Source organism: Saccopteryx leptura, chromosome 5 (assembly GCF_036850995.1).
Source record: "Saccopteryx leptura isolate mSacLep1 chromosome 5, mSacLep1_pri_phased_curated, whole genome shotgun sequence".
Lineage (NCBI taxonomy): Eukaryota > Metazoa > Chordata > Mammalia > Chiroptera > Emballonuridae > Saccopteryx > Saccopteryx leptura.
Window position 1 is genome coordinate 127,661,434 of NC_089507.1, and position 27,702 is coordinate 127,689,135.

The 27,702-nt window shown below is 38.6% G+C and overlaps 1 protein-coding gene across 8 annotated transcripts in view; it reads left to right on the forward strand.

Moving 5' to 3' along the window:
* NEBL (nebulette) overlaps positions 1 to 27,484 on the forward strand; it is a 451,526-nt gene extending 424,042 nt beyond the window's left edge. For 6 of the 8 annotated variants that reach the window (XM_066384605.1, XM_066384597.1, XM_066384601.1 and 3 more), the window contains 3 exons: positions 1,136 to 1,285; positions 21,092 to 21,198; positions 24,345 to 27,484. In XM_066384605.1, coding sequence (XP_066240702.1) covers positions 1,136 to 1,285; positions 21,092 to 21,198; positions 24,345 to 24,521 — 434 coding nt within the window. In that variant the 3' untranslated portion in view covers positions 24,522 to 27,484. The remainder of the gene's footprint in view (positions 1 to 1,135; positions 1,286 to 21,091; positions 21,199 to 24,344) is intronic. The other 2 variants (XM_066384606.1, XM_066384603.1) reach the window with 1 other exon arrangement.
* The last annotated feature ends 218 nt before the right edge of the window (positions 27,485 to 27,702 follow it).

Sequence of the window (27,702 nt, forward strand, 5' to 3'; positions counted from 1 at the left end):
AAGCTATAGAGTTTCATTGAGCCAACTGTGTAATGTAAATTTTAAAGTTGGAGGATTGGAAAAACCAAAAAAGAGCTAAGCTGCTTTAAAATACTATAAATCATTTATGAAAACAAAACTTGAAGAGATTTTTAATATATCCAGATTACAGTAGTTTGTTCTAGATTTATTTAAAATGACATCTAGAACTTACATCTGCTTTTCATTAGTGAATATAATTTTATAGCTTTTCTTGTCTTTCAAATGCAGTTGTTTAGATTGAACTAACCTGCCAGGACAGAAGGGAAGTTTGTTTCATGAACAACGCTGTTATAACATTTTAAAGGTAGATTTAAAGAATTATATATAATACAGTGGTAGGTTATTGATATAGCATCAAACATGTCTTAAACTTGCAAAAATCCCAAAAGTATACTTCTGAGTTTTTATATAATGTAAAATTTATAGTCTTCATACGAAGTTCATTTGACTTTTAACTTTGAATATTTTTAATTAAAAGCAAAAACCAAATGGTTTGGATATTTGAGTGTAATGATAGCATGGTTTGATATTTCAGACTTTCATATTGTGTTTAGCAAATCAAAGCTTTGACAGTTATGCAATTATTTTAAACAATAAAATAGACATATCATTTAGGTTTTGCCCTGCCTTTTCTTTCTACTTTAGATTTGTTAACATTAATAAAATTGAAAGCCCAAGGCAAAAATAGGGATTCTAATACTTCAATAGTGAATTTGATCCACATAATCAGCCAAATAGTCATTTAAATTTCTAAAAATAAAGAAGGCAACAAATAGTATATGCTTAGTGACACTTGAAAACTATTAATTGTAACAAATCATGTTTGATAGAAATTTATTAGTTTGCTAATGTTTTCTTAGTTCTAGTCAGTTTCCCATCCCCCATATCTCTTATAAAATCTAGATAATAAGCATAAATTATCCTTAAGTCATTTATATAGATGTTACAGTGTATGGTGAAGTTTGGGAGTAGGTGAATAGGATTGATAATGCTGAGCATTTGGCTTATTATTTAATAAGATTTTGTTTTCTTTCTTGCTAAACTTTTAAGCAGTTTTTGGGTTTTTGTGTGTTTCAATTCCCTTGATTGCAAGTATATTTTCCCCCCACTGTAGAAAAGGCAAGTCTCTATAGGAGACAGCGGTCGCGCTCTCATCCAAGCAGTACTTTTGGTACGGTTCTTGGAGATGACCAGTCAGAAGCATCCGAGATTTACCCTAGCCTTTCGTGCTGCAGTGAGGTGACAAGACCGTCTGATGAAGGAGGTATCAAACATTAACTGGTCTCAAAGAAAATGAATTCATTTGAAAAAATGGGGCACAAGTATGTTTTTAACACATCTTTCACCTTTGCATTAGCATTTAGCTGTGGGTATATTTGGAAATTTTAAGTATGTGTGGAAAGTTGAGTTCTTTCTTTTTTAATACTAATTTGCATTTTTGCATGCTTGTTTTTCCCATCTGTCTTCACCATTTTCATTGCAAATGGATCTTTAATGACAAAAGGGTTTTGGGATCTGCTACTTGAGGCTGCTATATAGGAGTTGTAGGAGATGGGCATCCACAGCCAGAGTGGAAACTTGAGTTCTTTGTAGGTTATATCTGATTTTCATGAAGAAAAACCATTCTGATAGTTACATCTGAGTGGCTAAGAAATGTGTGTGTTGGAATATTTATATACATTTACAGTTGGAATTAGATCTTGCTGAAAGATGTAGGGTATAATACTTGGGATATGAGGGTTTTTGATAAATGGAAAATACTGTTGACTGTTAATAATGTTCATCTTTCAGACTACAGGAGTTTCAGACTCTGTAGAAGGTGGCAGAGAGGATGGGAGGCCCCAGGAACTCAATAATGCCTTGTAGGAAAAGCTGCCTCTTTGGAGGCATTTATATGCATGCCATTCTTAGTCTTCTTTTCATGAGGCCAGGATGCTCTATCTTCAGCAACATTTCCTATTTTGGAAATTGAGATGTGAGGTGTGAAACAAAACTAAAGATGTACCAATAAGATTTTTTTTTTTGAGAGAGAGATGAAAAGCATCAACTCGTAGTTGCAGCCTTTAGTTGTTCATTGATTGTTCTTCTATGTACCTTGATCCGGGGACTTCAGCTGAACCAGTGACCCCTTGCTTAAGCCAGTGACCTTTGGGCTCAAGCCAGTAACCATGGATCATGTCGATTATCCCACGCTCAAGTTGGCAATCCCATGCTCAAGCCATCAAGTCTGCGCTCAAGCCAGTGACTTCTGGGTTTTGAAACTGGGACCTCAGCATCCCAGATTGATGCTGTATTCACTGTTCCAGCACTGGTCAGGCCCAATAAGTTTTATAATAAATAACGTGATGGTATACCCACAGGATAACTCTGTTAATTTTTAAAAATTTTAGGATACATGGGAATGTGCTCCTGATTTATCTTTATTTTAATTGAAGCCAAGCACATTCTGCCAATTGACACCTTATGTCAATATTCAAATCATTAGTGATGTATCAAATCTTAAAGTGCTGCACACCACCTCCTTCTTCCCCACCATTCACCCTCTCTACCTGCACAACTCTGCTGAGTGGAAGCTGCAACTTTCCAGAGTCTGAAGTCAGACTCTTTAGTCATCCTCTACTCCTGTATTTTATGCACACCCCACACCCACCGATTCTCACATTTTGTCGGCTCACCCAGGAAAATATATCTAGAATCTGCCTGTTTGTGCCTACTTTTACCCTCAGCATGTGTCTGCTGCCCTTTCTCCCTCGGTCGTTGCAGTGGTCTGACTGGTCACCCGCTTCTGGTCCTGCCACCCTCACTGCCCACCTTTGCACTCAGCACTGTGTCTGCTGCCCTCTCTCCCACGGTCATCACAGTGACCTAGCTGGTCACCCGCTTCTGGTCCTGCCACCCTCACTGCCCACCTTTGCGCTCAGCACTGTCTGCTGCCCTCTCTCCCACGGTCATCACAGTGACCTAACTGGTCACCCGCTTCTGGTCCTGCCACCCTCACTGCCCACCTTTGTGCTCAGCACTGTCTGCTGCCCTCTCTCCCACGGTCATCACAGTGACCTAACTGGTCACCCGCTTCTGGTCCTGCCACCCTCACTGCCCACCTTTGTGCTCAGCACTGTCTGCTGCCCTCTCTCCCACAGTCATCACAGTGACCTAACTGGTTGCCCGCTTCTGGTTGGTCCTGCCACCCTCACTGCCCGCCTTTGCGCTCAGCACTGTGTCTGCTGCCCTCTCTCCCACGGTCATCACAGTGACCTAACTGGTCACCCGCTTCTGGTCCTGCCACCCTCACTGCCCACCTTTGCGCTCAGCACTGTCTGCTGCCTTCTCTCCCACGGTCATCACAGTGACCTAACTGGTCACCCGCTTCTGGTCCTGCCACCCTCACTGCCCACCTTTGTGCTCAGCACTGTCTGCTGCCCTCTCTCCCACGGTCATCACAGTGACCTAACTGGTTGCCCGCTTCTGGTCCTGCCACCCTCACTGCCCACCTTTGTGCTCAGCACTGTCTGCTGCCCTCTCTCCCACGGTCATCACAGTGACCTAACTGGTCACCCGCTTCTGGTCCTGCCACCCTCACTGCCCACCTTTGTGCTCAGCACTGTCTGCTGCCCTCTCTCCCACGGTCATCACAGTGACCTAACTGGTTGCCCGCTTCTGGTCCTGCCACCCTCACTGCCCGCCTTTGCGCTCAGCACTGTCTGCTGCCCTCTCTCCCATGGTCATCACAGTGACCTAACTGGTCACCCGCTTCTGGTCCTGCCACACTCACTGCCCGCCTTTGCGCTCAGCACTGTCTGCTGCCCTCTTTCCCACGGTCATCACAGTGACCTAACTGGTTGCCCGCTTCTGGTCCTGCCACCCTCACTGCCCGCCTTTGCACTCAGCACTGTGTCTGCTGCCCTCTCTCCCACGGTCATCACAGTGACCTAACTGGTTGCCTGCTTCTGCTCTTGCCACCTCTTCTGCCAACCCTTGCCTTGGTCTTTCTCTACCTTCAGCCAGAAGGATCTTTTTATTTTATTACTTTTTATTGTCATATAGTTAGTATACAATATTATAATAGCTTTAGGTGTATTCTATAGTTATTCAATATCAATATGTCTAAGAAAATGACCATCACACCAAGTCTAGTAACTATCTGTTGTTGTACACGGTTATTATGATATTGTCTATATTCCTTCTGCCATACTTTACATCCCTGTGACTTATTTATTTTATAACTGGAAATTTGTACCTCTTATATCATGCTCAAGAATTAACTCAAAATGGATGAAAGACTTAAATGTAAGACTAGAAATTATGAAACTTCTGAAAGAAAAAATTTTAACAATATCTTTTTGGATATATCTCCTCAGGCAATGGCAGCAAAAGCAAAAATTAAAAAATGGGACTATACCAAATTAAAAAGCTTTTGCACACTGAAGGAAACCATCAACAAAAAATGTCAATGCACTGAGGAGAAGATATTGGCAAATGACACCTTCCATTACATTATATAACAATATATAAAGAACTCATACAACTCAATGTCAAAAAACAGTTTGATTAAAAAATGGGCAGAGGACCTAAATAGACATTTTTCCAATGAAGACATACAGATGGCTAATAGACCTATGTAAAGATGTTTAACATCACTAACCATCAGGCAAATGCAAACCAAAACCGCTATGAGATATCACCTCACCCGTCAGATTAGCCATTATGAAAATGACAACGAAGAGTAAGTGTTGTTGAGGACATAGAGAAAGAGAACCTTGTGTATTCTTGTTGGGATTGCAAATTGATGCAGCCACTGTGGAAAGCAGTATTGAGGTTCCTCAAGAATGTGTTCCCTAACCTATTTCCAGCTCTTAGAATAAGCAAGCACTCAGTAAGTATTTGGTGAATGAATGAAATGGCCAAATTAAATTATTTTCATCTTATACTTTAAAAAATTGAGATAGAACTAACATATAACATTTTATTGGTTTTAGGTGTACAGTAAATTAATAACTTTAAATGCTAAAACTACACATCAAAATCTAAACATGATTTTTATAAATAAAATTCTGTTGTGTAAGGCTTTCAAGAAAATTCATTTTAGTTTTGATGATGTTTTGACAGTTTCAATAACATTAAAGCATAGCTGGGAAAAAAGCCTAAAGTAGAAACATTCTGAGAGCAGTTTTTTTGTTTTATTTCTGGTGGGGTAGGAAAAGAGTAAAATCCATGACTTTTCAGTTGCTTTGAAATTTAGGGTCTCCTTTGAAATGTATGTTATGCTGGGCCCTGGCGAGGAGGTGCTGATTGACTCGCTAGAAGTATGAAACGTTTGTGGTCATGACAGCAGTTTGATGAAAACCTTTGGTGTCTATAATAGTAAGAGTTAATCAGATGCGTTTGTGTACTGTTCTAGAAATTGAAAAGAATTTTAGAAAAAAAATACATGTTAATGTTAAGATGAAGAAAAAGAAAATGTTTGTAGTATATAGAAATGCTACTTTTTTATGTCCAGATCTTCTGGATTTCTTCAAATTTAGATGAGGATTTTTAATAATAAAGTGTCCCAGAGGACATCCTTTATGAATTGGGCTGTCTCTCTGCTGTCGGGCAGTGTGTGGCAATGCTGTACCGTGGTGGACACTACGCTGGGCCAGAGGACAAGACATTGAACTTCACCCTTGCTCTCTCACTACTTGGTCTGTGTTCACTTGAGGTCACCTAACCTTCAGGCTCAGATTCCACATCTGTACCAAAAAGGATGTAGAAGAAGAAAATTTCTAAGGTACTTTATTTACATTTCCTAGGTTGAGTGCCATAAATGTATGTGAACTTTTCTTTTCTTCCTGCACCTTCTATGTATGAGAACATGTTTACGTCCTGAAGGTGGTCTGTTTTACTGTGTGGATTAATTGGATGGACAGTTCTGAAAGTCATAGTTTTAGGGCCCTTCTTCTGAGTTAGAGGAGATTCTGGTTGTTAACACAAAGGCTTAAATGCTCAGCTCATTTTCTTGAGGCAAATGTCCCATGTTTTCATTGTTCCCATTTGGTTTTCATGAGCGTTAACTTAGAAGGCTTCCCCCGACATTTTCATCCTTGTTTTGGTTATGTGTTTCTCATGCAGCTTGCCCATCTTGCTTTGATTGCTGAGTAGTCTCATTTTCTTATGTGATTATCTTGGGCTTTCTTGACATTTCAATCTACTGTCTTTCTTTTTTTTAAAAGTTTTTTTAATTTTACTTATTCATTTTAGATAGGAGAGAGAAAGGGAGAGAGAGACAGAGGAGAGAGAGACAGAGAGAGAAGGTGGGGAGGAGCAGGAAGCATCAACCTTGGGAACTTTTCCATGTTTCTGTGAAATAATCTTCTTAGGATGCTGTAATCCTATCCTAACTGGTGGAAAACAAGTCTGGACTCTAGAGCAGACCTAGCTGGTTGTGCTGGTAGCCCTCCATCTCAAGAAGTATGTTTTCAGAAGAGGTTAGCTTGCAAGAGATGCTTCAGCACACTGTGGGACTCAGTGTGTTGTCAGTAGGCCTACCAAGAGGGCCACACACTGATTAAGTAGCCAATTGTCTTTGTGTTTTATACACGCACATAATTCTATCTGTTCATTCACAAAATATTTATCTAGTATCTCCTATATGTGTGGATGCCAGGACCATGAAAATAAAGTATACAGTTATTGTCTTCACAGAACTCATATTCTGATGGGTGAACCAGATTCATAAACCTATGGTGTTCAGGAAGGCATTGTTATGGAGTAGTGCCCAGGCTTAGAATTAGCCAGGCAGAGAAATGGGAAAGGAACATTTTAGGTAGCATATGAGAAAGCATAGCACATGGAAACTGGGTGTGTTCAGCACACCTGGGGCCCGGGGCTGTGTTTCTAGGAGACAGGCTGGAGAAGAAGAGGACAGGAACCAGGGTATGCCAGGGCTGAGCCAAGTCTCTTCAGAGACAGGGTTCAGGTGAACATAATTTCAGGGCACCTTCCTTGGGTTTTATCCTGTTGGAGATCTGGAAGCTATTTAGAGGACCAGTTACCTAGACTGGTAGGTAGCTGAGTCTCTGCATTGGGAGCTTGTCTTAGAATCCATTCTGCACTGGATGATTGAAATCTGACCAAGAGTATCAATTCCTTGTACATCAAGTGACCAGAGGCTTTCTTAGTAGTCTTCTAAAGGGCTAATAGTGTGGAGACAGGATTATGGACGTTTATCTCAAATTTCACAGCCTCTCTTATTGTTTACATTTACCCCTTATATAGAAGAACAGAAACACAAAAAAAAACAAAGTACTCCTCCTCTATTAACTCCCAGACTCCAGACAAAATAGCCAACTGCTGGATGTTTAACAGGCAGCTCTAATTTTATGCCTGGAACCAAAATCTTATTTCTTCTTTTAATAAACAAACATCTGTTCTATTTTTGTTTACCATCTCAGCTGATGACATATCATTCATCCTAATACTCAGGCAAAAGCTGTGGAATCATTCTTATCACTTTTCTTTCTCCTGATTCACATCTAATCCATCTGTAAGCCTGTTGGCTCTATCTTTAAAATGTATCTGTCCCAAATTAAGCCACTTCTCACCACATCCGCTGCACCCTGAGCGAATCACCACCCTACCTGCTTGAGATTGCAGAAATAGGCTCCTGATCTCAGCAATTCCATTCCTGCCCCCTTTGATCTGGCCTCCTCCCAGCTGCCAGTGGTCCTTTGAAAACCTGCACCTGCTCTCATCTTGCTTTTGCTCAAAGTACTCTCAAGGCTTCCAACCACACTTAGACTGAAAACCATGGTCTGTGGTCTACAGGGTTTTGCATAGTCTGGACCTTGATCCTATCTCTCATTTTGTCTTCCACCAGCCTCCTTGCTCTGGCCAGACAGCTCCCTGGCTGTTTGAGCACACCAGGCATCCTCCCACCGTGAACCTTTGCAACCACTTTCCCAGGTGTTTCTGTCGCTCGCTCACTTCCTTCAGATCTCTGATTCAGTGTCAACTAATCAGAACAGTTAGTACTGTAAATGTTAGTAAATTTTGCATGATTATATTTAGCCATCTAGCCTAAATATATATAGAGAGATAATTTTTAGAAATGTTACAAGTTTCAGAACATTTTAGAAACATTTATTTAGTTCTTTTGCTCCCCTCCCAAAAAGGCTTAGGATTCTGATTGAATTTGTAGTACTTGGAGAAACTCATATTCCTAGTATCAACAAACTTGGAATGCAAGAAACATGGTTAAATTTCCTTTTCTGAGTGTGAAGTTGAGGAAAGGATTTTGTACTAATAAATAGCACCTGCTCCAAGATGCACATGTGTCTTTCATTGATTTGCAAAAATTAAATCAAAGGGTTCCATATGTGTATGAAGGAGAAACATCTGACACATAAAGTAGCAAACAATAAAACATTAAAAGTATATTTCCTGTGAAGATGAATTGATCGGAAAAAGGGAGGTTTGATCATCAAGAAAGATATGACTGTGGCTAGTGCACATGCATTGAGTGAGAAAACTTTGGAAGAGCTTTGTCAATTGTTAGGTGGCATTATGTAAAGGAGAGACTAGATATTCTTGTTTTTCATATTGTTGAATATTTGCAACAAAATTGGAAATAGTATTTCATTTTGTATGGGTCAAAATTGATGTCCAAGTTGGACAAGAGATTGAGTATACATGCATATTTATGTATTTGTCTTATATATCAAAAAGTAAAGTCATAACATTGTTTTCTGTAGACATGAATTTCCCTGCTCTCCCCCAACTTTCTGTTTCATCCAGAGATATAATTTCTGTGGTCTGATATCGCTGGCTGATATATTGAGCGTCTATATTTTGTTTCTTTATCATCTCCTGTTGCCCAGGCCTGTTGTCATGCTGTTTCTCTTGTGGCCAGTTTCCTGCTCCTTATTACCCAATCTCCTCACCCTCCAAATATGGCTGATGTGCCCATGCCACACGTCTCACAGTTCTGGTTCTGGTTCTTGATCTCTGTCTTTCACCATATTTGTGACTCATGTGTATTAAGATTTTGTTCATAAGTCTGTCTCTGAAGATTTAGGCTCTTACCTATGTCCTGCCTAAATGTCCTTGTAATTGTGTGCCTTAATCACAATGACCTGTTGTTTACCTCCCTACACCTACCCGACTGTAACTCTTCAAACCTGTCTATTTCTCTATTTCTCCAGCTCCCCCCCTTACCTTGAGCTTGGAGTTGGGCTCTATGAGACCCAGATAGTCCTTTACATTCACTTCTCCACAGTTCTCTATCTTTATATCATGTCAGGGACACATTGAATCCGTTTTGTATCTGTCTATTGGTTGAAAAAAAACAATCTTCTCATTCAGAAATGTAATTAATACTGAGATATATCTATATGTGCTATTTATGTGGCTTGTCTCTAAGGGTGTCTAATAATATTGGGAACTCCTTGTGGACTGATCATATTCCCAAAGAGTTGAATTGATTTGAATTGATTAGCAATTGAGAAAGAAATGAACACATTCTACAGTTTCATCCTTAAATATAAAGATTTATTCAGTAAGTATTTACAGGCCACAGCTGGTTAGCTCAGTCGGTTAAGAGCACTGTCCCGAAACAAGGTTCAGTCTCCAGTCAGGGCACACGTGGGAAGCAACCAATGAATGCACGACTGAGTAGAACAGCAAATGAATTCTTCCCTTCCCCTTCCCCTCTCTCTCCCTCTCTCTCTCTCTCTCTCTCTCTCTCTCTCTCAAAAAAAATGTATTTCAGAGTACCTCTGCAATGGCATTATGAGAATTTCTTTTATTGTACTTGAATGAAGAATCTTCCTGTGTAAGATTGATTTACACAATATTTTCAGTTTTATTCATTGAGGGAAATTGGAGTTTGCTATGGCTGACTTTTTAGTCATGGCATAATTTGGGTCCAGAAGCTAGACTTGGCAATATGGCATACCTATATGGAAACAGCGTTCCAGCCTACCTGCTGTTCTTAAATTCTTTATTGCTTGTATTGCTTTCATCTTCTCAGAATATTGCCCCTAATTATGTACTTCTTGAGAAAACTGCATATGTATCCATACTGTACGTTCCTTTATTTTCTTTTTTGTTTTGTTTAGGGGGATAGTGTGTGTGTGTGTGTGTGTGTGTGTGTGTGTTTGTGTATGTGTGTGTGTGTGTAGACACAGATATATACCATATGGATTTTGTGCCACGAAAATATTATTAAAGACTCTATAATTAGGGGAAGAATTTTTTTTTCCTTAGTGGCAGTCCTGCTTATATTGATGGTTTGGTTTATAGTTTCAGGTCGGGGAGTTTATCCTGGCTTAAGTAGCTGAAAATTAGAAACAAATCAGAGAAAAAAAATATTCAAGTTGAAATTCAGGTGTAAATGTAGGCATAAATTGACTAGATTATTCTGAGGCAAAATAACTGATTAATAAAATCATACAGGTTTCAGGTACACAGTTCTGCAAAATATCATCTGCATACTGCATTGTGTGCTCAGCACCCCAAGTCAGGTCTCGCCCCCCACCCAGCAGCTGTCAGCCTGCTCTCTACCTATGAATATGTCTCTGTTTTGCTTGTTGGTTCATTCTGTTCATTAGATTCCACATATGAGTGAGGTCATATGGCACTTGTCTTTCAGATATTCTTAAATCTCTAGTTCTATTCAAATCATGTTATGTCTTAGCCCAGTTCTGTCAGAGAACATTCACAAAACAGCTTTCAAGTCAGAACATACTACTCTTTTGCATGATAATTAAAAATAACGAATTTTGTGCTATTTTTAATATTTAGAAACTCCAGAATTCCCAAACAGTAATTTTGAAGTTTCTATTTGATTCACCAAGCCAAATATATAAATGAACTGTCAAAAGTAGTATGTATATATATATATATATATATATATATATATGCATAGTTCTAAAAAGTATGTAATCTGTTTTATTTTGCAGTTAAATGATAATTATAAGTCTTTGAATATTCAATTTATATTTGATTAAAGCAGCACTATAAACATGATTGCTTAAGTTTAGGGATGAAAATGGTTAAATTATCTTTTGTAGGTAATTGTATTTTCAACTAAATTCTTAGCATGTCTGTGGGAGAAGAGCTTTTCACCATTTTGATGCTGAGTTGGGGGAGCAACATTTTCAGCTGTGTTCCACAGAGCGATTTTGAAAATTGTTGGGAAGCATCGTTATGGAGGTCTTTGCTGCTCAGTGGAAAGCAGTGAAGTCATATTAGGAGATGTGATTTGAACAACAGACTTGAAATTATTCATGCAGGATAGGGTGGCTGAAGGACAATTGCTCTGGGTGAAATAGGCTAGCATTGGCAATGGGAAGAAGAAACAAAGATTAAACACACACATCAGAGACTTATCAGATGCTCAAATCTTAAAAGAAATCAAAAAGCCATTACTTCAGAAGTGATGCTGTTTTCTGTGACTTGAGCTTGCTTTACCAAAGTGAATGAATTATTCTCACTATAATTTCTTCCAGAGACGGCCTGGCACTCCTCATCAACTGCACAGACATAAACTTAGTATGGGGTTGACACTCCAAAGTTTACCGCAAAAGAAAGCCAGTGACAAATGGAGTGACCTCTGTGGGTGTAGCCAGCCTGAGTGCCTGTTTCCCTAGGCCAGCGGTTCTCAAACCCTTTGAAGTCGGGGCACATTTAAAGTCTTACAAACAGTTGTAGGCACACTATATACAAATTTCTGAGAAATATACTATAATAATTAAGTCAAATATTAAAGAAAAAATATATAAAGTCCAAGCGTGCTTTTTGGTAATTTAAGCAAAATAAATATGACAAAATTAAATTTAATCTGACATTAAAAAACATTTTTATGTTACATTTTTTGAGTTATGCTTTTTAGAATTAATAAAAAAGAGGGGTTAAAAAATAAAAAAAAAAATAAAAAAAAGTAATCTATATATATATAGATACATTCTTAGTAAGATTTAGTAAACTCGGCAGGTCCTGGCACGAATGTGTTAAGTTTTTCCATTCTTGTGTTTATGAGAAGCATGAGCCTGATGTGTCCTAGTGATTTCTTCAATGTTTGGGCATGTATTTGAAAGGCAAACTCTCATTTCCTTGTCAATACATTGAAGAATTCCTCTCTTTTTACTCTTAATTGTGTTGAGGGTAGAAAATCCTAATTCACATAAATAGGATGTTGAAAATTGTAGTAAAATGTTCAAAGCTTTTTTAGATATTACCACATATTCTTCTTTTATAGAAATACAAAAGGCTTCAAGAGACAATTCCTTTTGTTTAATCATCAATCCAAAACCCCCACCATACATATCATCTTAACTTGACACCAAACAAAGGATAGAAGAAACTTGCCTCCAGTCTTTCCGGGGAACATGGGGGGTAGTGTAAACAATCCAGCACCACAGCTTAACAGCCTTTTGCAACCTAATCAGGCAAGTGAGGTGGGGGGTTGGGCAGACTGTCAGCTTACAGCCAATTCCCCACACCTCTGTACCCCAAAAATCTAAACTCCAAAAACCCTGTTGGTTTTTTGGTCCCCAACAGGCACATATTTCTCTGGAATATCATAGGGCGCACCTGGAAATCTTGTAGGGCTCACCAGTGTGCCCTGGCGCACAATTTGAGAACCACTACCCTAAGCTCTCACCCCCTTTCCTTTGCCTCTCCTTTCCTTTGCTCCTGTCTGCCCCACCAGTAGGAATGGATGGTTGACCACGACACTTTCAGCTTCAGATCAAGTCCTCACTACTCCTAGAGGCTTCTCTGATACCCTGGCCACAGTGCTCTTTCATGTTTCTGAATGTTTATTTGGAGATTAATCTTATACTATCTTGTCAGTACTTCCATGATCATTTTGGGGTGGTATAGTCAAGAGTTTGGGTGCTGCAGTCAAGATTTTTGGCTTCTAAATCCCAGCTCCTGTCAGGTCTGGCATTTTTGATGAAGTACCTCAATCTCGCTAACCTTTAGTCTCCATCTGTAAAAAATGGGGATTTACCTCATATAAAATGGTGACAGTTACCCTGGCTTATTATGCATGTCACATGCTAAGCACAGGACCTGGAACATTGCACGTAGGGAGACCAGTGGTTCCAATTTGCCCAAGACTAAGGGAGCTCCTGGGAAGCAGAACTTTCAGGAATCAGACGGGGAAATCCTGAGCAAGCTGGGTTGGTTCCCCTGGGTGTAAAAATGTCATTTACATTATTTAAATTTTACTGTATTCATGTCTTGGATTTTGTTGGGATGCAGAATCCTGTCTCATCTTTCCCCCATTAAGTGTCATAGAGGCTCATACCTAGGTGCGTAACTATTTTCATGTGTACTGCACTTGCTTAAAAGAGGTTTGCAATACTTTATAGCAATAAAACATACATAAGACTAGCAAATTAAAACAAAAATGATACGGGAATCTAGAAGGAGGAAATTGTTAGGAACATAGCATTGGCTTGAGAGAATTTTTGAATTTACAAAGACATTTTTTTTTTTTTTGGCTACAGTCGCTTTTCCTTGCAGATGGCTACCAGGTTCTGCCCTGGCCAGCCCCCTGGGAAGTGGGGCTCCCATCAGTCTGCTCATAGTTGTGCAGGATGCTGCTTGCCTTGCCAGGGGTGTTCCGTGTTAACCTCCAGATCATTCTCCAATAAGCTTTCAATTGACTCAGATGTCTTTTCATAATTCCTGCTTGCTTCGTTTGTCCCAGATTCAAACGTTTGCCTCCACAAGTATTAGAAACAAGTATTAAACACCGTCATGAGGCACGGTGTGTTAGCCTCTTCCAGCTGCTATAACAGAGTACCATAGACTGCCTGGCTTATAAACAACAAAAATCTATTTCTCACTGTTCTGGAGGCTGAAGCCTGAGATCAGGTTGCTAGCATAGTCGGGTCTGGTGAGGCTCTTCTTGCTGGTGGCTGATAACTGTCTTCTCCTTGTGTCCTCACATGATGGATAGAGAGCTAGCTAGCTCTCTGGCCTCTTCTCCTTAGGCCACTAATCCCATTCATAAGGGCTCTGCCACAAGACCCAATCACCTCCTGTAGGCCCCACCTCCAAATACCATTACATTGGGGGTTAGGTTTCAAGATATGAATTTGGGTTCTGGGGAATGACAAACATTTAGTCCATTTCAAGAGAGGGAATTTGGGAAAAACATAAATACAGTCCCATATACCCCTAAAATTGTGTCAGGTTTGGGAGAAGGAAGTCGACAATAGTTCAGTGGTTTTTTGCCACGGCTGATCCTTTGAATCACTTGGAAGATTTAAAAAATAGAATACCAGTGTCCAGACCCTCCCATTCACACTCCAGAGATTCGGGTGGAATTGGTCTGGAAGATCTGGACATAGCATGGTTTTAAAAGATCAAGAGGAATTTAATATGTAGCCCGGGTGGAAACTGCTACACGTAACTGATTTCCTCCTCTCTTTTCTTCCACAGTTTATGGCCCCTGCCTGAGCTCAAAATAGAACACATGAAATAGTAATGTTTGCTTTTATTTTTACATATGATTTCCAACAGTTAAGCATGTATTTTGTATTACAATGATGATTATGCATATCTTTAAAACTTATTTGTTTTAACGTAATTGTAGATAATTTCATTTTTATGTTAAACATTTATTATGTAGCAAGCCTATTTCTTAGCTATATATTTACATCTTATCATTAAAAACCAACAAATTCAAACCTAGAGGTAATCTGGCTTGTTTCTGTTTTCTGCAGGGAAGAAAAAGAATTTTCTATACTGCTAGCAATTAGATTAAAGAGTAGCATTTTATTGCTGGATTAGTCATCAAAGTTGTGAATTGTAATGCCGGTGGCCGAAGCCAGTCAGATTCGCATTGGATTTGGGCAGTCAGTAGAGGAACTGTGGATCCAGAAAGTATTGGGCCATTCTGTTTATTAAGGTCTCACAACAGTTGGGGGGGGGGGGGGCAAACAGGCCGAGGAAACGTCTCCTTACCACAGTGGCAGGCAAGAGATCAGGAAAACAGCCCCTCGTGGTGGGGTGTGAACAATCAACACCAAGGGCAAGCACCCGTAGCCTTAATAGACTACACACACGTGGCTCTACCATGTGCTCACACACTAATCATGTAAAGTGTAAGCAAGCAAGCCGAACACAGCTGTTTCCTCAACATGGATTTAGTACCCATTGTGCTTTGTAGAGTCAGAGGCCACGAGTACTTGGGGTTCTGACACAGAACTCTGGATGGCATGTGCAAAAGGTTTTTGAGCCAGAAGTGCACTAATAAAAACACCGTAGGCCAGAAGTGCACTAATAAAAACACCGTGGGCCAGAAGTGCACTAATAAAAACACCGTGGGCCAGAAGTGCACTAATAAAAACACCGTGGGCCAGAAGTGCACTAATAAAAACACCGTGGGCCTGCTCTTTTCACCAGTTACTCAATCGCCTTGCTCATGACCTTGCTTCTGGCCTAGATGAGATCTGGTTAGGACTTGGCTCGTTATTTAATATTTTGTTCAAAGCTAGCAGCATCTTATACTTTCTCTTTTATATTTATGTTTCCCTTCAGGTTAGCAATTCCTCTGGAATAGTCTAAATAGAGATTCTTTGTCTTAAAAACAAAACAATCCAATAACTTTTCTGTGACATGCATTAGCTGATAAAACTCCAGTCAAGTGTTATAAAATATGACAGTAATTTTATTACATCCTATATTTCTTATTAGAAAACTTCTGGTGATTTTCTCCTTTTTCTGGGTTTTCAAAGAAGTAAGCTTATTAGCAAACCCTCAAAATTATTTTTTTCTTTGTTACGTCTAGAGTTAGCCATTACTATAGACTAAATGCTTGTGTCTCCCCACCCCTCAAATTCACGTACTGAAGTCTAATTCCCAAAGTGATGGTGTTGGGAGATAAGGCCTTTGAGAAGTGGTTAGGTCGTGGGGGAACCCTCCTAAATGGGATCAGTGCCCTTATAAAAGAGACTTCGTGGAATTCTCTTGTCTGGTTGTGCCACGTAAGGACACAGAGATTTAAACCAGTAAGCTGGAACTCACCAGCGATCAGTCCTGCTGATGCCTGAATCTTGGACTTCCCAGCTTCTAGAACCGTGAGACAGAAATGGCTGTTGTTTGAGCCACCCTGTTTGTGGTGTTTTGTTATAGTAGCCCCAGTGAGCCAGGGCATCAATAGAGCACTATTTTTATTTTTTGCATTTGGAGTTTGGCCACTACTGTTACCCTGTAGTCACAGTGAGGTTTGAAAAGCCTCCCCTCCTCCTTAACCCTTTGAGCAGTACGAACGTTCATGTACGTCCTCATGCCTCCTGACCATCCAGAGTACGATCGATTTTTTTTAAAAATGTGTAAGGCAACATTAAAAAAGGCAAATGTATGTTCTTCTTGTTTCTATAAATTAGTTATTAAACAAACATGATTTTAAGTTAATAAAACTGGAAATGGAACTAATTTCATTTTTGAAAAAAAACTCACTCCCAGGGGTCAGTGAGCATGAAAAAAAACCTCACTACTTCAAAGGGTTAGTGCCCAGAGACCTTTGCTGTGGTGTCACTGTGCAGAGGTAATTGTTCTACTGCCTTCCTGCTTCATCTGTCCGCCTCTGTATTTTTTTTCTGTAAAGTGGGGATGTACCTAGCTAAAGGAGTAGCTCTGATAACTACAAGTCAACATGAAATACACTTGCTCACTGAGGTCACTGACATCACGCCCTTCTCTCACCTACTCTGAGCACATCTCCCAAGGTGGACTATTTTGGGGGAGTCCTTTCTTTTTTCATTGTAGGTACTTTTCTTTGTTTCATATAGTCTAATCTATGTATATTTGCATGTATTTCCTCATTTATTTTTCATCTTTAGGCTTGTGAGAAACCTCCTAAAAATTTTCTTCCTTCATTGTCACCTTCTGTTTTATGATTGTCATGTCTATTTACTTTTTTAACTTGGTCTTATGTCTTGTCATCACAGTACACATTAAATGGAAAATGTTAGTATTGGCTGATGGTGGAAGAAGTGTGCTGTGCGGGGACTTTGACTGTGTACGTACTAGAGGACACCCTCGATTAGTCTTGGCTGATGGTGGAAGAAGTGTGCTGTGCGGGGACTTTGATTGTGTACGTACTAGAGGACACCCTCGATCAGTCTTGGCTGATGGTGGAAGAAGTGTGCTATGCGGGGACTTTGATTGTGTACGTACTAGAGGACACCCTCGATCAGCCTTGGCTGATGGTGGAAGAAGTGTGCTATGTGGGAACTTTGATTGTGTACGTACTAGAGGACACCCTCGATCAGTCTTGGCTGATGGTGGAAGAAGTGTGCTGTGCGGGGACTTTGATTGTGTACGTACTAGAGGACACCCTCAATCAGCCCTGAAACGCTTAGAGCTTTTGTCAGTTCCCAGATCGCTGCTCAATAAAGCTCACCCTTGTGAAATGAAAATTGAGTCACATGTCTGTATTTTATTGTTGCCTCAGGATAACAAAAGCTATTGCATTATGACTCTTATGCTATTGAAATAAAAACCCTGAAACTCAAAACTCTTGGGTGGTGGAGCATCGCGTCTTCCCCCCCACCCACCCGCACTCAGGCTTGTGGCTCCGGAGCACCGGTTAATAGGAGGCACGTGCCCCTTCTCATAGAGGGCCCTGTTTGCTATGGAACTAGCCTGACATCTAGCTTTGGCACAACATCTGGCCTTTCATAATTTCACAGGAGACATTTCAGACTTACTTACATCGACCAACTATCTTTTATCCAAATTTTTAACCAACCCCATTTCCAAAGCCACTGCTTTCAATTTCTTTGTGCTGTTTTATCTATGTTTTATAAAAAGCATTTGTGCAACAAAAGAATAAAAAGAATGTGCCTGTTTTTATTTAATGTCTATTGAATTTATTGGAGTGACTGGTTAATAAAATTACATAGGTTTCAAGTGTACAATCCTATAACCCATCATCTGTCTGTTGTGTTTACCACCCAAAGTCAAGTCTCTCTCCACCCCCATCCCTCTACCCAGTGCATCTTTTTAAAATGGCGTTTGCTTTTAGTAGGTTGATTCCTCTGGGCTCTCAGCTATGTTTTTCACAGCCCTAATAGGAGCTTCCTGAAAACTCTCACGGTACCAGGCATGAGCCAGATAACAAGGTTTGATAGCCCCAAAGAAACTTGCATTAAATAATGCAGCCAGAGAGAGAAATGAAAACAATCAACAGAAGCACAAAGAGAGGCCATGAGGACTAGGTGGATTATATTTAGTCCAAGGTTTCTCATTCTACATGTCCTCTCCTCCTCTCTCAGACCCACACACATTTAGGACAAATACATTACTTTTATTTTCTGCTTATTGATGGTAACTACAGGTTCCCTTTGAAGGTCAAACTTGGGCAATTGAGTAGGCATGAATAGACTTGATTTTTAAAAGCCCAAATTAAAGAATTCTGTTAAACAACATACTTGAATTGTTAGTACATGAGCACTAAACCGCGGTTATGTACAAACTTGTAATCATAAATGTAATATATGATTATGCATCTGAGATAACATATTAAATGGTTTTTACTGTTGTCCTTTCCTGTTAGTTTTTTTCCCCAAAATATTTTATCATGGTTGTGCTTAACTCTGTACCTCACAATTTAAGGGACATAGTTAATAGTGTAACAAGGGATTAAAAGTTTAATTTTAATTTTAAGTAAGTTTACAGGGTTATTTATTTAACCTCAGTATTTACAAATAGATCAAAATAATAACTAGTGAAATGATTTTTGTAATGGATAAAAACCACATCAGGAGTGTTAATCTGGAATATGCCGTTGGCGTTACTGACTAATGTATTAAATTAGAAAGACCCTAAGAATCCAGAGTCATTTCTTTAGTTGGGCAAAGGGCAGATGCCCAGGGCCGTCAGTGCTCTAGGAGCGCAGTTGTTTTGGTCAGTCTTCTTATGCCTGGCATGCCTTGAACATAGTGGATAATGATAATTATTAAAATTTGTGGAGGTTTACTAAGTGACAGGTGATGTAAGTGGTCCATGCTTCAAGTTTCCAACACGTAGAAAAGGCTCCTTTACTCAGCTAATTCTGTGGACCTAGATTTTTATGGGGATTTCATTATTTCTTTTCATGAGTGAATTTTGGCAATATATTTGACATCTCCTGGCATTACAAATTTTAATTGAGTTGATAATGTTAAAAGTGCTATTTTCTGAAGTATTTGATGTTTAATGTTTTAATAACTTTATAATGTACTACAAATCCAAGTGAAGATCTTGGCAAAATCTTTGATGTCACATCTAGGCACTAAATCAAGACTATGTGTAACAACATTGTAACGTGAATTAATCCAAGAACTATTAAAAAAAAGTCCCCATTCAACCTAATGTCATTATCATCTGGAGAACACAATGTTTTGTAATTTTCAGATGACTAAACTTTTTTAAAGTTTGATGTTCTCATCTATCATTAGAATGAAAGTGCCACATATAAAGCATTCATTATTTTTAACACCCAGGAATTATAACCACTTTATTCTTTTTTTAAAATAAAAACTGTCCGAATAAATCAGCCTATACTAATTACTTTATATACACAACCTGATTGAACAAAAATGGCAACCTGTTATGGATTTTAGAGCACATGTATTATACAGGTGTTACTAATGTATCATGTAATTAAGTCAAAACATAATGAAGGACATGTCATGGCGACAGTGCTCGGAGTAGCAAACCTGATGTTTGGTTCCCATTTCTCACATAGGGCACCACTTGTCATGGTGACAAAAAACTACTCAGAGACCAGGTGAAATGCATTAAGAGGTGGAAGGGAGGCAACAGTACTGGTCAGCAAATCAAAGGACTGAAGCCCTGTCCCCAGCCTTACTCAGATATTTATTAGCAAGTACAAATAACTCAAGAAAGCAGAAAGAAGAAGTTTTCAGGGGGTGAAATAAAGGGCAAGCAAAATGCTGACTTCTCATCTCTTTTCTGAGAGCCTAAACATTTTCTTTGTTGCTAAATCTTATTCTGTTTTCAGCATACATTGTTTCCAGAACAGGGTTAGAGAGGCCCTTGGACTCTCCAGGGTTCAGGGCTTTGGTCCTAGGGCCCCTCACTGTCTCTAATTGTTATCCTAACTCTGCAAGTTTTCATAGCATGTTCCCCACAAGGATGTGCTAATACAGTGCCCTCATTTAAGCCCATATTTCTGCTTACCAATAATGAAACGTACAGAGAAACACATAAGCATATGTCCACTGATTTTGTGGGGTTCTTATCTAGCTTCTGTGTTGTTTTCTCTAGAACTCAGTGTTCTGCAAAACAGGAACTCTGTCCTTTGAATGCCATAACTAGTAGTTAGGACAGCACAAGCTAAGTGAGTCCTATTTTGATAATGTTTTTATTAATACAGAAGGGCAATGTGTCACATTCTGTAAGTGGTTTGTTTTCTCTGGCTTTTGTAACATTCAGCTGACTGATTTAATTCTGACTTACAGCCAAAATAAAATGGAAAATTCATATATTCAAAGTAAAAGTTTATTTTAATAGTGCAGACTTATTAATTGCTAAACAAACAGCTGTTACTAAACATGCTCTGCTGACCCTCTTTGTAAACGTAGCATTTAGCTATATATCTTGAAATATTCAGAGCATCCTGTTATATGAAAAGTATCTGGTGAAAACATCTATACTCTGTCAATCATTTGACAATACAATTAGATTACTTTAAATATCTTATTTTTTAATTTATTTATTTAGTAAATGCCTGAGAGGATCAATGCCAAGTGAAACCATGATATTGTTAAGGGATTATGGGAAATTTATTTTGGTGTCATTTTAGTATAACTGCCATAGAGTAACACAAATATTTCTAATACATTTTGACGGCATGTTAAACTGATTCCCTATTTATTTTCTTAATTACTAAAAGTTATACTAACCTAGAGATTGCTTAACATCACAATCTGAATTTTACATGCCATCAAAAGACGGCATTTTGTTTCAGAAGATTTTAGCAGAGCATGAAGTCACTAGAGGGTTTGGGAGGGGGATTTTTAGACTTGCTTTAAGGAGTCTCTATATATGTGTGTTTCATGTACAGCACCTGTTCTTCCTGGAGCCTACCAGCAAAGCCATTCCCAAGGCTATGGGTACATGCACCAGACCAGCCTGTCATCCATGAGATCAATCCAGCATTCACCAAATCTAGTAAGTGTGAATTTGAAGTGTTCCTTTGTCTCCGGTATTCCTATTTCATCTCCAAAATATAAATATGCATGGAATAGTGCTGAAACTTGTACATTTTTTAATGCTGAAATGATTTTTACTTATATTTAAATTTTATTTATTTATTATGAACAATAAAGTTTATTATTTATTAATATGTAGTTAATGTACATTATATTAGTTTCAGGTATACAACATAGTGATTTGACAGTTACTTACCTTATGTTTTGATCACCACAGTAAGTCTAGTAATCATCTGTCACTATACAAAGTTATGGTGGTATTATTACTATATTGTCTGTACTGTATGTTACATCCCCAGGACTTGTTTACTTTATGTCTGGGGGCTCATGCCTCTTATCCTCTTCACCTTTTCACTCACTCCTCCCACCTTTTCCCCCTCTGTTTGTTCTCTGTATCTATGAGACTGTTTTGTTTGTTCTTTTTTTTTTTTTAGATTCCACATAGAAGCAAAATTATACAGTATTTTTCTTTCTCTGCCTGACTTATTTCACTTAGTATAAGACCCTCTAAGCCCATCTGTGTTGTTGCAAATGACAAGATTTCCTTCTTTCTTATGGCTGAGTCGTATTTCATTGTATATATGTACCACTTCTTTATCCATTCATCTGTTGATGGGCATATACATTTCCATATAAAGGATAAATGATGGACTGCCATTTGTACAACCCCTTTGAAGAAAGCAAAAGACTTACAGAGATAAACCATTGAGAAGAGGTGTGATGTGAAAACCTATAAACGATAAAATACAACGGTTCTACTAATACGATATCCTCATTGTTGCTTTATGATTGGTGCTAGCCAATTTTGATCTTCATTGAGGTCTATAAGCACAAATATTTGGTCATATTAACTAGTTAATCTGGGCATTAACCAAAATGGTCACTAAAACCTAAGTGACAGCCAATATGTCTTTGATTCCTTCTACTGGAAATGTTGAAGCATTGAGTCATGCATTAAATGTAAAGTTTGGAAAAGGTGTTTAAGGTCCTTTAGTCAAATGTGACATGCTGAAATTGCTTCTCCAGGCTGTGGAGAAAAAGGAACCCTCATTCACTGTTGGTGGGACTGTAAAGTAGTACAACCATTATGGAGGAAAGTATGGTGGTTCCTCAAAAAAACTGCAAATAGAACTACCTTATGACCCAGCAATCCCTCTACTGGGTATATACCCCAAAACCTCAGAAACATTGATACGTGAAGACACATGTAGCCCCATGTTCATTGCAGCACTGTTCACAGTGGCCAAGACATGGAAACAACCAAAAAGCCCTTCAATAGAAGACTGGATAAAGAAGATGTGGCACATATACACTATGGAATACTACTCAGCCATAAGAAATGATGACATCAGATCATTTACAGCAAAATGGTGGGAACTTGATAACATTATACGGAGTGAAATAAGTAAATCAGAAAAAAACAAGAACTATATGATTCCATACATTGGTGGAACATAAAAACGAGACTAAGAGACATGGACAAGAGTGTGGTGGTTACCAGGGGTGGGGGGAGGGAGGACATGGAAGGGAGGGAGGGAGAGAGTTAGGGGGAGGGGGAGGGGCACAGAGAACTAGATAGAGGGTGGCGGAGGACAATCTGACTTTGGGTGAGGGGTATGCAACATAATTTAATGACAAAATAACCTAGACATGTTTTCTTTGAATATATGTACCCTGATTTATTAATGTCATCCCATTACCATTAATAAAAATTTATTTAAAAAAAAAAAAAAAAAAGAAATTGCTTCTCCAAGCTCCTGATACAGTCACTTGACCCTTTGCCTGAGAACTTAGAGATGGGTGCCCCCTGCCCATCCCAGGAGTCTCAAAGTTATCTTTAGTTGCTCTGAAGTTCTTTATGTCTCAGCCATTTTCCTCAGTTTATGAATTCACTTGATTTTGAGATTGTCTGATGATAATATTAGCTAAACTCTTGGCCTTAGAAGAAAACAAGTATAGTAAAACTCAATTTATATTTTGGATATTAACCCCTTATCAAAGGTATGATTTGTAAATACTTTCTCCCATTCAGGTGGCCGCCTTTCCTTTTGTTGCTGGTTTCCTTTGCTGGGCAGAGCTTTTTAGTTTGTTGTATTTCCACTGGTTTATTTTTGCTTCTGTTGCCTTTGCTTTTGGTGTCAAATCAAAAAATTATTACCAAAGCCAACGTTTTTTTAGTTGGGTTTTTTAAAGAATTTTATGGTTTCAGGTCTTATATTCAAATCTTTAATCTATTGTGAGTTAATTTTTATGTATCGTGTACACTAGTGGTCCAGTTTTATACTTTTGCATGTGGCTGTCCAGTGTTTCCAATACCGTTTATTGAAGAGATCTATCCTTTTCCTATTATATATTCATGGGTCCTTTGTCATAAATAAGTTGACCATATATGCATGGGTTTATTTCTGGACTCTCTATTCTGTTCCTTTTATTTATGTCAATACTATACTGTTTTGATGACATTATTTTGTAACATACTTTGAACTCAGGAAGTGAACATTTTACTCATTATAACAAAGATTTAGTTATATGTACCTTAATATTTAGAATGTTTACATGCTAAATTTCTACCACTATGATACAAAGGTCAAAAATGAATATATTACTGATTTTTTCTTTTATTTTATATATATATATATAAAGAGGAAACAAACATTCTTAGTACCTGCTTAAGAAAAGTTTCCTGACTCTGCCAGAGGACCAGCTGTAGGGACTCGGTAGGGACTTGTATCTCTCTGCCACTGTGGCAGGTTTTGTTCTCTGCAGACTTGGACTGGGGAAGAATCTATATGATTGAATGTCTCTGGCATTAGCTGAAGCTGGAGTGAGTTGGGCTTTAACTGCTTCAAAGCTTATTTTTGAATGGGCCAGCAACTGTATTAATTTAGTGACTTGCTCTATCTCCATTTTGGTCCCAAATGTTATACTCTTTGCTAACCTGATGAACTTGAAATTAACATGGTTAAGATACTAGGCTCTGGTGTACAAAGCTCCAGAAATAAATGCACTTGGAAACATTCCTAATAGTTACTTTATGAATGGGTCAGCATTTGTGGCCATGACTAGTTTGGTATTCATTGCGTGGACCTGTTTTTCCTTTCTCAGAGGACCTACCGAGCCATGTATGATTACAGTGCCCAGGATGAAGATGAAGTCTCCTTCCGGGATGGCGACTACATTGTCAACGTGCAGCCCATTGATGATGGCTGGATGTACGGCACGGTGCAGAGAACCGGGAAAACTGGGATGCTCCCAGCTAATTACATCGAGTTTGTTAATTAATTATTTCTCCATGCCCTTTGAGCTTTATTCTAATGTATACTAAACCTAATCTTTTTAAAAGATAGAAGATACTTTTAAGACAACTTGGCAGTTATTTTACAATAATCTCTCCTTACTTTGACAATTAGACACACAGGTACCAGAAAGAAGGAGTGACTTCTGGGCTGAAAACAGCAGCATTTTCAGCAATTCCTATAAACAAAATAATTAGGCCTGGAGACCTGGTGCTGCTAATTGTGTTATTGGTTTCTTTTGATTAGCTACTGAACCCTTTTGGGAAATGTATTTTTGTAGACTTTAACAGAGATGTTGCTTGTCCTGTAAATGTAACATGTATATGAGGCTTCTTAGCCGTCACTTTGGAGTCACCAGAAGCCACTTCTCTTAATTCGGTAACACAGCCAACAATTTAAAAACTGTTTAGCTTTGGAGTTATTAGGCAATTTCCAATTCCAGTGAGAATTGCCTAATATAATAAATTTAAGCAGTGACAGAATGACAGTTTGGTAAAAATTATATTGACTGGTGACCTTAGGGACCTAGAAACGTCTACTGAAATTTTTTTTGTTTCTTTGGCCAACTTGGGTCTGTTTGTTTCTCATTTGTACCAGGACATATCCTACTCTCCACTTAATTCTACAGACCCAAAGGTATGCTTGGCTCCACAGAATGTCAGGACCAAATCACGTCACAGCTACTCCACAAAGGGCAAATTTAAGGTCATCTATGTTATTTCCCTAATAGTCTTTACCCTATTGCATGACATGTAGGCTCAGCTTCTGTGAAGTAGCAGCTGCTCTGCCTGCTCCTCCCACTACAGCCCACCGCGTGGCTGACATCTAGAAGCCCGCCCTCTAGTGGCCAGCTCATCAGAAAAGCATATTTTGAGAAGTTGCTTGAGATTCTCCTGCTGTGTTGCACTCTAGTATTGAAGGATTTACACCTTAGGAAATAGATGTATACTCTAGTAAATAACTGATGTAGGTGTTCATCGAACAGTTTTCATTACTTAATGCCGCTGTGGATTTAAAAGTTAAGAAAACTTAACAGGAGGCAGTGACAAAGTGGGATATGGATGGCTGGGGGAAACCAGTGAGCAAAAAGTTACTGATGAGAGAGAGAGAGAGAGAGAAAGAGAGAGAGAGAGAGATATGATCTGGTTTCTTATTTTAGAAAATGGTATTCAGATTCTGGAATGGAAATCTAGTCACTGAAACCAGTTAGTGGAAAAACTTCTTTTTCACTTTCTGCTTTTTATTTTCTAAATCCCAGTCAGGGGGTGATATAGGAATGTCATCAGAAATTTTAGGTATGGCCCAACAGGTTGTTCACTGAAAATGAAATTGTTGTCGGATTTTGATTTTCAAAGGAGTGACCTTGCAGTTTCTTGCTGGATTGACAGCTGTGACTGCAGTGTTGCTGAAGGTCATGACTTTCACCTAAGTCCAAGGTTCAGATCACCTGAGAGATAAACATCCATCAGCAACTATGTTTTTCTGATTGTGCCATTTATTGGGACCTGTAACAGAGTAGCATTTATGTAGGTTCTGACTCTATTGTTGAAATGAAATTTAAAAAGCAAAGTTACAAAGATGTAATAAACTGTATAGGTCTTGGGGATATTTCCTTATATGATATAATCAAAGAAATTAACAATATATCTTGTAAAATATCTTTTATTGAAATATTTATCAGTCCAAAGGCAAACATTAATTCATTAACACCTTCAAAAGGTTAGCAAATACTTTGAAAATCTATAGTTTCATTTTATCTAGCTAAAAGAGTAAATAAAATTAAATTTTACTCACAAGTTACATGACACTGATATAAAATTAAAGAGTAAAATTCAGGCAAATAACTAGTGATTTTTTTAAGTGAGCTTTACAGACTACCAAATAACCAGCTTAACTGATTATCATTGAAATGACCAGTCATGATTGATTCGATTAAATCCCATATCAGTTTTGATGTGTGTACACAAACCTATAAACATAAACTGAACTTGCAATATTCTTGCAAATACTTCTGTGCACTAAAACTGAGGGAAATAAATTTGCTCAATTTTATTATATTGTTAAGTAAATATTTATGTTTCACGCAGACTTCATGATTATAAAAAAAGAGTAGTTGATTAAATTTGCACACTAATTATAGGACAGGTGCAATTTTTGATAAATAACACATTTATAAGAAACTCAAAGAAAACTGACTTAACATGATGATTATAATGGGGAAAGTTACCATAAAGTAGCAGCTTGATGTTTCATTGTTTTTCTCATCCACTGATTTCAAAATCAGATTCATTGAATGTAAAAGTCAATGCTTATCTGGGGAGCGATTCTCCTAAAATTTTAAGCTTTCCATAATATTTGCATAGCAAGATGTTTCTGCTCCCAGCCTTTAGGAGTTAAGATCTGATCAGAATTTAAATAGAGGGCGGTTATTGTACAATGAAGACTGATGTTGAGCAAGATGTCATGTGCTGCTAACACTAACTTGATAGTTTTGTTATTGTTACTAAAGCTTATGAGGAGAGTAAGCATCTTGGAAGAAATATAGGAAACACATTTATATAATACCAAAGTGCTATTTTTACAACATCATTTTCAAAACTACATTCTTGAACAGCTCTTCTTTCAATATGCCCCCTGCCCACCTTCAGTTTGGCAAGAGGTACACCTCATACATAACGCTGATAGCTAACAAAGGCTTTGAAACAAGTCTTTTAAAAACCGGGTTAAAAAACTGTAAGTGCCCAAGCACAGAGAGCAAGCACCTGATGTTTAAAATTTGATGTTTGCCAGCCTGAGGAAGCACAAGGAGCAGTTTGATATACTTTTCAAGGTTTTCAAAACAAAACTGTGTGCATCATATGTCTCTGGAGAAAAGAATAGCACTTTTGTTGTAAGTTTTTATAGTAAATGTTTCTACTAATTCTTGGTCTCTAGGGAAGCTTTCTATCTCTCACCTGTGGCAAAATGACTTCCTCGTGTCTTCCTGTTATGGTTTACATACACAGCAGCAGCATAGCCCGATTTGAAATGTTTATTTGGTTGTCAGCTGTCCCTGCATCTCTCAGGCTGCCCCGCCCCCAGACACCATGCGGGAATTTGCAAGCACAATTTCCAAGAGCAACTGTGTGAAGCTGGCTGAGACTGGACCAGCCCCTCTCTTGCCACTA